This window comes from Plasmodium vinckei, assembly GCF_900681995.1.
Source record: "Plasmodium vinckei vinckei genome assembly, chromosome: PVVCY_14".
Taxonomy (NCBI): domain Eukaryota; phylum Apicomplexa; class Aconoidasida; order Haemosporida; family Plasmodiidae; genus Plasmodium; species Plasmodium vinckei.
Window position 1 is genome coordinate 2072148 of NC_051306.1, and position 13394 is coordinate 2085541.

General features: G+C 23.7%; 3 protein-coding genes across 3 annotated transcripts; 1 reads left to right on the plus strand and 2 right to left on the minus strand.

The window, feature by feature from the left end:
- Window positions 1-652: 652 nt before the first annotated feature.
- Window positions 653-2209, plus strand: PVVCY_1405660 (3-hydroxyisobutyryl-coenzyme A hydrolase, putative; the record flags this gene model as incomplete). The annotated part of the gene is made up of 1 exon (XM_008624467.2): window positions 653-2209. The coding sequence occupies one exon, from the start codon at window positions 653-655 to the stop codon at window positions 2207-2209; it is 1557 nt and encodes a 518-aa protein (XP_008622689.2).
- Window positions 2210-2569: 360 nt separating this feature from the next.
- On the minus strand, window positions 2570-4124 carry PVVCY_1405670 (polyadenylation factor subunit 2, putative; the record flags this gene model as incomplete). The annotated part of the gene is made up of 2 exons (XM_008624466.2): window positions 2570-3930; window positions 4040-4124. 2 exons carry the CDS (start codon window positions 4122-4124, stop codon window positions 2570-2572), a joined length of 1446 nt encoding a protein of 481 aa, XP_008622688.2.
- Window positions 4125-5046: 922 nt separating this feature from the next.
- Window positions 5047-12297, minus strand: PVVCY_1405680 (conserved Plasmodium protein, unknown function; the record flags this gene model as incomplete). The annotated part of the gene is made up of 3 exons (XM_008624465.2): window positions 5047-11785; window positions 11978-12080; window positions 12243-12297. 3 exons carry the CDS (start codon window positions 12295-12297, stop codon window positions 5047-5049), a joined length of 6897 nt encoding a protein of 2298 aa, XP_008622687.2.
- Window positions 12298-13394: the final 1097 nt, after the last annotated feature.

Consider the following 13394-nt stretch of genomic DNA (forward strand, 5'->3'; position numbering starts at 1 on the left):
TGAATTTTTCGTTCATTTGAAGATTTAAAATAATTTAATGTGTTAAGAAATAAAAAATATAAAAAATAGATATATTAAAACTGAGGAAAGCATAGTATTTTTTTCATAAAAAAACACCTTTAATAAATTTATAAAATATTCTTATAAGGAAATATTATATTGCATAATTTTTTACTACATATATTTTTCGGAAAATTTTTTGCCCGCTTCCACTTATATAGTATTATATATGTAAAGAAAAGTTAATTGCTGTAGCTGTAAAAATATATATACATTTTCATTTTATTTAGATTTATAATTAAATTATTTTTTATTTCTTCTACAATCATTTATGAGACACTTTTAAAAAAAATTAGATATATTAATTATTATCTTGGATACGTAAATGGTTGTAAAGGCTATGTAGACTAATATGTATACTTACTATTAGATAATAAAAGTATTTATAGTAATAAATGCATAGACAAAATATTCATTTTATCGTTTCATGCTAACAGTATTGTATGCACTAAATTACATGTTATGTATATAACCTCATACATAAATATATAATCACCATCTTAGGTCATGTGCATATATAGAAATATAGATATACTGAATATATAATTGAAGGTATATCATAATTGAATTTGCACAATAGATATCACTAATCATGCTAAATCAAAGGAAATGTTTCCATCTCAGTATATTAAAATTAAAAAATATTTCTCATATAAAAAAATTGAAATGGAATGAAATAAATTCTAGTGATAAAAACTATTTGTTTACATGTACAAACTTTGAAAAGAAAAAACCACACGTGAAAAATTTGGTGACTTATGAAAATAAAAACGCAAAAAGTTTCTATAAATATTCTAATAATAGTAATTTGCATACTAATACACAGAAAGTAGAAAATAATAATAAAAATGTATTATCTAAAAAAATGGAAAATACAAATGAAAATATTAATCTGAACAAGCGATATATATCTGACGAACCTAACAAAGATGATAATTTTAGGAATGCTGAAAAAGAGAAAAATAATGAATTAGATAGATATAATATGGAAAATATGAATGATGGCATAAAATCAAAGAATGGTAACTGTGATGATATTATAGATCTAACCCTATCTGATGTATGGTCAAAAAAAACATTAATAGTAGAATATAAAAACAACATATTCGAAATAATATTAAATAGGAAAGAAAAATTGAATGCTATAAATAAAGATATGATTAATGGATTATTGAATATGGTAAAAAGTTTAAGTAATGATGATAGATGTAATTTGATAGTAATAAGAAGCATCAACCAAAATTGTTTTTGTTCAGGTTCAGATGTAAAAGATATTGTTCAGAATAAAGAGCAAGGGATAAATCATTTAAAACAACTTTATAAGTATATTAATTTTATTTCAAAAATCAATAAAAATGTATTATGCATATGGAATGGATATGCTATGGGTGGGGGGTTAGGTATATCTATGTATACAAAATATCGAATCATAAATACAAAGGTAATATTTGCTATGCCAGAAAATAAAATAGGTTTTTTCCCTGATGTTGGAAGCTGTTATTTTTTAAAAAAACATTTTCCACGAAATATTGCTTTACATATAGGATTAACATCGTTACGATTAAATGAAATTGATTTAATTAACTTTAAAGTGTGTACTAATTATATAGAAAATATAGACTCATTCTTGAATGAATTATATAATATTAAAAAAGAAGTCCCAAATAAATTTAATGAAGAACTTATTAAAATTTTAAATAAATACCCCCCAAAAGTTAATATTAATGCAAAACCAGTATTAACAGAAGAATTAATTAGTAATATTGACAAGTATTATACATCTGCCAATACTTTAGAGGAATTAATAAATAATTTAAAAAATGATGAAGATAATAATAATTTTTGTAAACAATTATTGTCAGATATAAATGCTAATTGCTATTTTAGCTGTCAATTATGGTTCTCATATTTTATATATAACTATGACAAATCTATGGAAGAAGTATTAGATAACGATTTTAAAATGACCCAGTATTTTTTATATCACACTAATACATTTGAAAAGGGAGTAACTGAAGTATTAATAAAAAAAAATAAAAATTTTCAGTGGAGTAAGGACCACGAAAATAATCCTGTGCAATTGGAAGAAACTATTGAAGATATTTTAATGAATAAAAATTTACTGTCTATTAAAGATGAATTTATATAATACGTAGCCTTGACTCAATGTAATGAAAAATTTGAAAATAGCGTATTAAAATAATTAAACCAAGTTGAATAAATAGACGAATGTTAAAATATGACAGAGCATACAACACTTGTAATAGCAATCCCTTAAACATTTTAAGAGATGCCAAAAAAAAACAAAAAAATTTAATATAAAGTACACAAAACAAAGAATTAATAATGCATATATTTTTTTGATATGACGCATCGCATATATTATCGAAAGCATATAAACATGCACAAATTTTCGATAAAAAGACGAGTGCTTGGATAGGAAATAATACACAAAGAATATACACTTTGCATATCTGTTACATAAAAAGTAATTAACCTCGGAGATATCTCATGTTGTCTCTTTTAAATTTATATTCGATGTATGTTTACGTTTTCCTTTACGCCGTTTTTTATTAATTTTTTTGTAAAAATTATCATTTAAAGTATTTTTCGTGTAATTTTCTTCATCTGAATCTTTAATCGATTGATTACTGCTGACATCTAGCATATTTTCATCATTAACATATCGAGAATTAGGAAAAGTTCCACCGTTATATATACTGGTTAACTGCTTTGCATCTATTTCTTTTGAAATAATAGCATCACAACTAGATGCAGACCAAAATTTTAATAATTTATCATCTCCAAAAGATGTAAGTAAATGCCCAAATGGGTTCCAATCTAATAATGTAATAGAACATGGCTTATCTATACCATGCGCAAATGATATCGTTTGTGTACATCTATTGTCATTAGTATTATAAAATTTTATATTTCCTTTATTATCTGCGCTAGCGAAAATATGATTTTGTATTGGGTTCCATGTGATATATGTAGGTTCATAATTTGCAGTAAATCTAGAAGTAGTAGTAGTAGATGTAGTATTAATAATATTGTCATTTTTATAAGAATGTAATAATTTAAAATTTCTAATATCCCACAATTTAATTAAACTATCTTTACTACAACTTAATAAATAAATACCGTTATAATTCCATTTTACTTTATTAACATTTGCTTTATGGGCATTTATAGAGATAATAGGTTTAGTAACTCTTATATCCCATAAAGAAATTGTTTGGGTTCTATTTCCACTAGCTACTATATCATTTATTGGATTCCATGATAAGCAGCTAGTATTGTTAGTATCGATATTTTTACATTTTAAAGATTTTATAACTTTTCGAGTTTTTATGTCCCAAATCATAGGATCACATGTATCTGAACATCCGGCTAATTTAGTATTACAGCACGATAAGCTTATATCTAGTACACATTTCGTTAAACCTTCAAAAGCATAGTTATCTAATAAATTTAATGCAGAAGATAATATAACTATTTGCCCTAAAGAATTTCCTGCAAATACATTATCGTTTTTAGACCATTCTAAGCATGAAACAGCGCCTCCACCAATTGGTATTCTTTTCATATCCTCAAAATTAAAATATACTCCATTCCAAATAGCTAATTCACTTAATTGGGTGCCTGTTAATAGCCTTTTACCATCATTAAACCATTTTAAGCTTGATATTGCTCCTTTACTTTTATTTAAGCATGAAAATGCTAAATGTGATAATACACCATCAAATCTATCTATCATATTACTGTAGCAAAATAATGGTTTTATTCTTCGTAAGTATATTGGATGATTCACGTATAGCCTTCTTTCGAATTTTCTCTTGTATATGTCACTCTTTATAAAGTTGCAAACTGTAACAAGAAAATAAGTATATAAGTATATGTATATAATATATGCAGAAAAGCGAACCGTATCCCGTTTATAAGCAGATCATGCAGTTTACTACTATTTTTTACGTACTTGATGAATTAAAGTCAACTGCGGGCCTATCTATCCCCAACTTGGTAGGATAGTAACTGCTTGCATATTGCTCGTCATTAAACATTATAAATTCAAAGTATTTTAAAAATATATTAACAAAAGTAAGAATTATATGACTATTGTTTTAAGTGTTAAACACAAAAACATGTATTTTAAAAAAATAACCCTAACAATGCATATGCAAAGATAACATATATATTATACCTTCAACTTTTTTTACACTGTTTTCATACATTTTTAATGTATGTTTTTGTTATCTAGCAAGCCACATTTTATCATAATCGTGAAAAGCTATTTCGATATTTCAAAAAAATTCAATTAAAGTTATATTGTTGAAATTTTTCCAAAAAATACGAAAAATATTTTCAAAATATTATAAATTTTTTCATTATTAAATTTAAAAAAAATAAATAAAAAAAAATAAAAAATACATAAAGAAAATACACGAAATTAATTAAAGCACGTATATAAGTATTTTTATCTATGACATGATAAATATGGAATTTATATATAAATAATTATATGTATAAATATGTTTAGTTACAAATTTATCAAATAAGAAATATATATATTTTTAGTTATGTCTTGAAAATTATAAGTAGCTAATACAAATCGGTAAAATAATTGATAGAAAAAAGAAGAAAATACCACGAAAAATAAAATGATGTTAAACATAATTAATAATATAATTAAAAACATGTTAGTATATATATATATATATATTCGTAGTAATAATAAAATAACCACAAAAGAAAAGAAAATATAAATATTACCAAGTGGCAAATTCACATGTAATATTTTTATTTTCATATTGATTAAAAATTCATATTTTCATAGGGGTCAATGCTCCAAAGTGTGCTAAAAGTTACTACTATTTGTGTGTGGGGTATAAGCATATCCACTTAGGGTGTATTATATGAGCTAGTATTACTTTATAATTCCAATTTTTTTTGTGGTATACCAAAGAGGTACAAACTATCGTTTGGTTATATTTTGTGTTTTTTTGATATTTCACAATATTCTTTCAATGCATTTTTAAAGAATGTAGAAAAAAATACATAAATCGAATAATTTTCTTTGTGTAGAATATGCAATGAATAGTTTATAAAATAATTATTATCTAAATTCAAGTTATTGTTTTCATTTATCACTTTTCTTAAAAATAGCACATCAGAAATTTTGTTCATATAATTTGTACTTGTATTAGCCTTAACCCCATTATCCATTCGCAAAGGGCTGTCATCACTACTTCTACTATATTCACTACGACTTTCATCACTGTAACTTTTACTTTCATTATCACTATAACTTCTGTTGTCACTCAAGCTGTCCCTTTTATTTTCATTATCACTGTAACTTTTCTCGTCGCTCAAGCTATCCCTTTTATTTTCATGATCGCTATAACTTTTCTCGTCACTCAAGCTGTCCCTTTTATTTTCATGATCGCTATAACTTTTCTCGTCACTCAAGCTGTCCCTTTTACTTTCATTATCACTATAACTTCTGTTGTCACTCACGGTGTTTCTTTTATTTTCGTTATCGCTATAACTTCTATCGCCACTCAGGCTGCCTCTTTTATTTTCACTACCACTATAACTTTTCTCGTAGCTCACACTGTCCCTTTTACTTTCGTTATCGCTATAACTTCTATCACCACTCAGGCTTCCTCTTTTATTTTCACTACCACTATAACTTTTCTCGTAGCTCACACTGTCCCTTTTACTTTCATTATCGCTATAACTTCTATCGCCACTCAGGCTGCCTCGCTTATTTTCATTATCGCTATCACCTTTGCTTTCATTCTGTATATCCTCATTACTTGCACCATCACTGTGTCTTCCTTCCTTATCATCTATTACTGTATTGTCTTTCATTTCGTTTTCACCAGTTGCCTCTTGATCACCTGCATTCGTAACATTTTCGTTACTATTTGAACTATTTTTATCTCTATTCATATTTTCTTCATTTTCATTCATAACATTTTCATTATTATTCATACTATTTTCATCTCTATTCATATTTTCTTCATTTTCATTCATAGCATTTTCATTATTACTTATACTATTTTCATTTCTATTCATATTTTCTTCATTTCTGTTTATAACATTTTCATTATGATTTGCACTATTTTCATTTCTATTCATAACTTTTTCATCGGTATTTACAGCTTCCTCATTTATTTCATACTTGCCGGAGGACTTAATATCTTCAACAATGCGATCTAACTCATCATTTTGACTATAATCGTTATAATTATGATTCACATTCAAATAATCATAAGTTTGTTTACCATTTTGTGTATTTTTATTATATTCATCTCTTAAATTACCCCTTCCTTTTTCGTTTTCCACCGTATTTATTTTAATGTAACTTGTATTGTCAAAAGAATTTCGAGAAAATTGATTTTTTTGGTTGGATGATAAAATATTGGTTGCCTCGTCATCCAATTCGATATTAATATTTAAAAAGAAATAAATAAAACGACTTACAATAATATAAAACAAACTATCATATATAAGATTAATTTTGCTACTGTTATGTATATTATCAAGTATTTCTTTGTCTAGCGATTTAATGACCCGAATATATAGCCTAATTACGCAAGCTGGTATTTTTAGTTTATAAATAAATGGCATCATAAAGGTTAATTTGATTAAAAATGTTTTAAGCACATTTTTATCCATTAGAACATAAAATGATTTATCATTATATTCGATTAAATAATTTGCTATTGATTTAATCGAGTAATTAAATAAATCTAAGTTATTTAAAACAGTACTATTTGAAGTAAGCTCTTTTTGAAGGTGGCATACCATTATATTAAAAGACACAAAATCTAATATAACATTTTTAATATAAAAATTGTTAATCTTGATTTCTGAATTAATTAATTCATGAGACTTTTCATTAAACATATCAGGGTAATAATAATATTCTGTTAATAAGTATTTCAATATTTTAAAACATGAGCTTTTTATAGACAACACTTTTGTTTTTATAGCTAATTCATATATATGGTATAAAATAAAATTATGCATGCTTATATTATATAATTCTGTAGGGTCTGTAATTGTATAATTAAAGTATGAAGAATTACTATATCCAAGTGTGAGGTTTTTAAAATTTTTAAAAATAAATCGAAGAATATAATAAGTTATACTATTATAATCTTTATTATTTCTATCATTGCTTATATAACTATATTTTCCAATGATGCTTATTAATATCTTATTTAATAAATTTTTTAACACAGTAGGACAACTTTTTATATTAGTGGACAAATTGCATAAAGAGAACATATTTTTTATAAGATCCAAAAAAACTTCTTTTAAAGGTTTATTTTCATTTTTATATGCATCATTAATATTTTCATTTGTGGTTATATCCATTTCATTTTCATTTTCTATAGATAAACTATTGCCAATAGGGTTGTTCGATTTTTTATTATTTGATGAGATAGCTTTATAATTACTTTCATCGATTACTTTTTTTTCAATTTTATATATCTCTAAATTGTTAATGGTTAAAAATTTGCACAAAAATTCGTAATTTGTAAAATCGGCATTATTCAAAAAAATATAATCTTTATTGAAAAATATGCTTTCATTTAATATTGGCGAAAAATCTTGAAATTCATATATAATTCGAAAAACGCGAGCTATTATTTTAAACTTTATGTAATCTGTTAAATCATATAATATTAATAAATCAAGTAAATATTTTAAAGGTAACAAATGTAAAATCTCCATAATCTTTTCATCCTTGATTAAATAATATAATGATAAATAATAAAATAATTCATTTCCATTAAATAAGTTAAAGAAAAAAATTAATCTTTCTGTATTATATTCGCTATTTAAAACGATGTTATTTTCTTTCTCTTCGATATTATTTTTATCATTTACGTTACCGTTATGTGTCTTATTATTATATTTACCATTTAACATATTTTTTTTATTCACTTTCTTATCATGATAATTTCTAGTATTACTATCATCACTGCTTATATTACTAGACAAACTACTGTCAATACTTAAAGTGTCAGTGCTTCCATCATATTTATTTGAACTATCACTATTTTCGTGATTATGCTCATTTTGCAACAAACTAGAAGCATCACTATGTTTGCTATGGCTTTTATTTCCATCTTTTTTTCGTTTTTCTTTTTTTGCTTTTGCACCCAAAGTATACTGCATTAAATTTTTTACTTCACTATTAGTGCTGCTTTCTTCGTTATAACTACTACTAATATCATCTTCCATCGTTTTATCAGCAAAACTTGAATAATCACTTAATTTGGGCCTGTGGTGTTTTTTCCTTTTTTTTTTCGAATGTGTATCAAGAACAAAATTATTATCGATTAATTTGACGTTAATTTTTTTCTTCCTTCTTTTTAGCTGCCCTCGATTTTCAATTTTGTTAAGCTCCTCATTTAAAAGTTTGTTTAATTCTAACTTATCTGAAGTCATATTCATTTCTTCTAAGGATAATATAATAGCATTTTTGATATTGTTAAAATTTAAGCAATAATGAAATGTTTTTTTATATTTATTAATATTTTTTTTAAGGTTTTCAATAGAATTATATATATCATCTAATTTTTGATTCTTTACACACAAGTAATTTATATATTTTTTTTTCTTATTGCTTTTGTTTTCTTTATTATCAAACACATTATCAATAGTAAATAAAATATTTTCTATAAACTTTATATTTAATTGAAGTTTATCAACAATGTTTTGAAAATAGGAATTTTTATATACATTAATCAAATTGTGAAAATTGAAGTTATTAAATTCGCTTACATTTCTTCGAATTTCATAATTGTATTTTAAATTTTCTACAACATTTAATGGATTGAAAAAATTCTTTAAATGCACATCATCTGCGGCTTCTTGAAGATAAAATGCATCACTTTGTTGATCGGTTTCTTGTGTATATCCTTCCCCTGATCCATTTTTATACCCATTTTCTTGTATGCAATAATTAAAATTATTGAATATACATTGTTTTTTATTTTCCAAAATAAAGAACGATTTTTTTTGATAAAAGTATTTTGCATATTTGACATAAGAATACGAATGGCCAAAAATATATAATATACACCATGTATATATATATATTAATTTTGTTACTTCATTTAAGTATTCCTTAATTTCATTTGCCAATTTATCAATATCATTCTCAAAATTTTTTACATTATTATCATCAACAATATGTTTTTTAATATAATTATTATAGCTAGTTGTTATTTCTGCTATGAACTTTAAAAAATAATAATCAAATTGAAATATATTATCAGAATTAAATATACTTATAAAATACGATATTGTGTCTATACTCTCGACATAACTTAAACCAATATTTTTATTTTTTTGAATATTACTGACATCAAATGCATTTTTTAACTTATTGACATTTCTTATTATTTCATAAAATTTCTTTTTTTTTTTTGATTTATTCAAAATTTCATTAAAAATTTTCTTATTGCTAATATCTTCACTTTTATACATACTATTGTACACAGTACCAACAGTAGTATTATTATTATCTATGTTTGACTTTTTGGAATTGTTTTTTTCCTTTTTAGCATTTTTATCTTTTCCTCGGCCAAGTGAATTTTGGTAAGAGCCTTCACTATCCTCACTTTCGTATCGACTATTGCTATCTTCCATACTATTAGAATCGCTATTATTATTATAGCCCCGAGGTTTATTATCTTTTCCTTGGTGCTTGGAATTATAATATCCCTCTTTAAATCCACTAGAATGAGTAGCAGATTGTCTTTCCATATCACTATCATACGTATCTGTGTTATATGACATCGAATTTCTGTTATAATTGTTTCGTGAATAAGCATTGCCATATTTATTATTTATATTTTTTAAGTTTTTATCACTAGACCTTTCGTCATAGTAATTTTCTGTATCGATTTGTTCTTCATCATCATTACTAGTGCTATCATCTTTATTAAAATCATTTTCACAAAGTTTACGAAGTACTGTTTTATACTTATTCAAATATTTTGTGATATTAAAATCTTCCATGTTAATATCGTCAATGTCTCTTTTGTTTTCTTTAGTATTAGTATAATTATATCTTTTTGACTTGCCTAAACGAGTTATTTTATTACTTTTACCAAAATATAATTTGTTATGATTATTGTAGCGATATTTTTTATCAATATCTGATACAATTGTATCATCTAATATACCTCTTTTTCCTCTTTCATGATGATGCCTGGAGTTTTTTTTTGTTTTATCTCCTTTACTACGACTTTTACTTGCAGGCTTATGCTTATTTACCGAATTACTGTTTTTCTTAGTATTACCAACATTATTGTCATTTGGTCGATCGTGTGTATTTTTACTTTTATTTTCATTGATTATATCATAATCAAAATCCATATTATTAAAATTAAGCAATTTATAAAAATTTAAATATTTATTTGTTTTTTGTTGCATAATATTATTATTAAAAAATAAACCCGATGTTATAAAAATGTGAAGTATTTCTGATATAGTTGTTACACAATGGTTTAAATACCTAATTAGTGACTGTGAATTTTTATGAGACGAAAAAAATTCATTATCTTTATTTTTTTTTTCAATATAATATAAAACATTTTTCTGAAATGTAAATATTAAATATGGATTATTAAAAAAATAAAATAACGAATTAATTATTTTATCAGAATACATATTATCAATTGCTTCATCATTGTATATTATTTCCACAAAAGAATTTTTATCCGATTTATTATTAGGGGTTTGATTTGATATAAAAAAGTTATTTAATTTTTTATTTAAATAATCTTCTTGGTTATCATTTTCATTTTTTTTTAATAAGTCGTTTTCGTCCATATTATTATCATTATATCCCCTATTAGTTTGTCTTTCCCTTTTTGCAATATCATATTGTATATTATTATTTCCAAAAAATAACTGATCATTAATAATATTATTACGCACTTTATCAGTATTACCAAATTGGCCATTATCTTGTTCATATTTATTATTAAAATTGTTAACTGCTGTAAATATAAACATACTTGTAGAATTATCGAATATGTTTCGAATTAGATAATCATTAATATATGTATATTGGAAAAAATTACAAAAAATTTTTATAACTTCATTATCCATTAATTTATACATTTTTAATCTTTTAAATATAAAAAAATAACTTATTATTTTATTTTTTCTTTCTTCAAACCCTTTAAAAAGAAACGAATACGAATTCTCATTTGATCTATAGCTTAAGTCAAAATATATGTTTTTTAAAAAATATAATAAACATAATAAATTTATAAAATATTCAAAAGTTTCATAAAAATCTTCATCGTTTATAATAGTATCTGACATATCATCTGCAGTTTCAATGTATGATTTATCATATAAATCTAATATATCAAAACTAAATTGACGTTTTTCTAAATTGTCTAAATTTATATCGTCAAATAAATTTGTGTTTAAAAATGAACTGGGAGTTTTAAAACGTGGAAATTCATTTTTTTCTGCATATTCTTTTAGTTCGCCGTTTTGAATATCATCCAACTTTTTACTAAAATTATCATACTCCTCTATTGTTTTATTTAATTGATCTTCAAGTTTTTCTTGTGATACATCTACTATGTTCACCTCTGTACTTTCTTCTTTAAAGTAGCTTTTTATTTTGTCAATTAAATCATTTTTATTTCTTTTGTCATAAACCACATAAAATTTTCTATCAGACAAAAATGGGAAGAAAAATATGGAAATACATATATTACATGAAATTAAAATAAATGTTGTTTTATGCTATGAAACATATTTATCATTAGATGAACAAAAATAGACATAAATTAACGAGTGCAGTTGAATAAAATGATGTAAGTTTAATGAAATATTTTATTCCATTTATTTTTTTTTCACATACTTCATCTGGCGAACCATCTCATTAAAAGAATCTTGCGCATTGTCATAATCATTTTCCTCTATAGACTGGTAAAATTGATGAAAAAACATCAATATATCCTTATCTAAAATAAACAGCAAAAAAATAAACCATTGTATAAGTATGTATATTATATGCACACACACATAAAAATAACTCATATAACAATTAGAAAATGTATGGAAAAGCAAAAAAAAACGAACCACTGTTTTTATATTTTTATTTTATTCTTCTTCATTTTTATTACCTCCATATTCTTTTAACTCTCTCTCTAAAATACTCACAAGTTTCCCCTTTTCCATTTTTATGCGTTTCGGTATTCTTTGACCAGATTTCCCAACTCTTTGTTCTTTTCTCTGCGTTCGGTATATTTGTATTTTATTAAAATATATTTTTTAGTGTGCTCATGAGGATTTGGGATGAAAAATGTGATGGATAAATGGTAAAAATATATATTTATGATTAAGCATAAATATATAACGAGAAAAATATATAATATAAAAATGGATATGTAAATATCTATTTATGCATGTATTTAGTAATATATTTGCAGATTTGCGTCTGCATTATAGGCTTCAACTTAAAAGTTACATATTGAAGCTTTTTTGTTTTTTGCTACTTTATTAAGTTCACATAATCTAAAACATAAACAAATATTCGTATTTAATAATTTCATAAACATATATAAAATGATGAAAAATAATAAAAAATAAAATAATGATAAATATATATATATATATATATATATATAATAAAATGATAAATAGTTATGTTTTGCCAATATAAATAATCACTAAGTAAATTGATGAAATTAATTGTCATATAAAGAATACGAATACAAAAAAAAATACATACATTTTACGGATAAAAATTATATGCAATTTCATGTATAACGAATAATCGTATTTTCAGTGCTTAAATGGTTTTGTTCATTTTTCAATAATAAAAATTTTTGCTAAATGAGAATAATTATTTATGTATGCAATAGTATGGCATTTTCCCCCCAAGTTTTGTGAATTTTATTGTGTATGGTAAGTAGCCATTTCAAAAAATTCATAAAAATATATATAATATCATATTTAAAAAAATGGATATTGTGCAAATGTGTATCATTTATTTTATTATTATTTTTTATTTATTTTTTGCAAGTATGCTAAAATAAGTTTACAAAGGGAAATTTTATGAGAAATAGAAAATTACAAAAATACGCAAAACATCTCTTTTGTCTTAATTAAAAAAAAAATAATAATCCCTAAGGATGTATTATGAGTAAAAGTTTGCTGTTTATATTTTAAATAGATATTGACTTCTTCAATTAAAAATAATATTTTCACGTTACAGACAAAAAAAGTAAATAAAAAATATTATGTATACATATAATTATACAATAAAAATATAA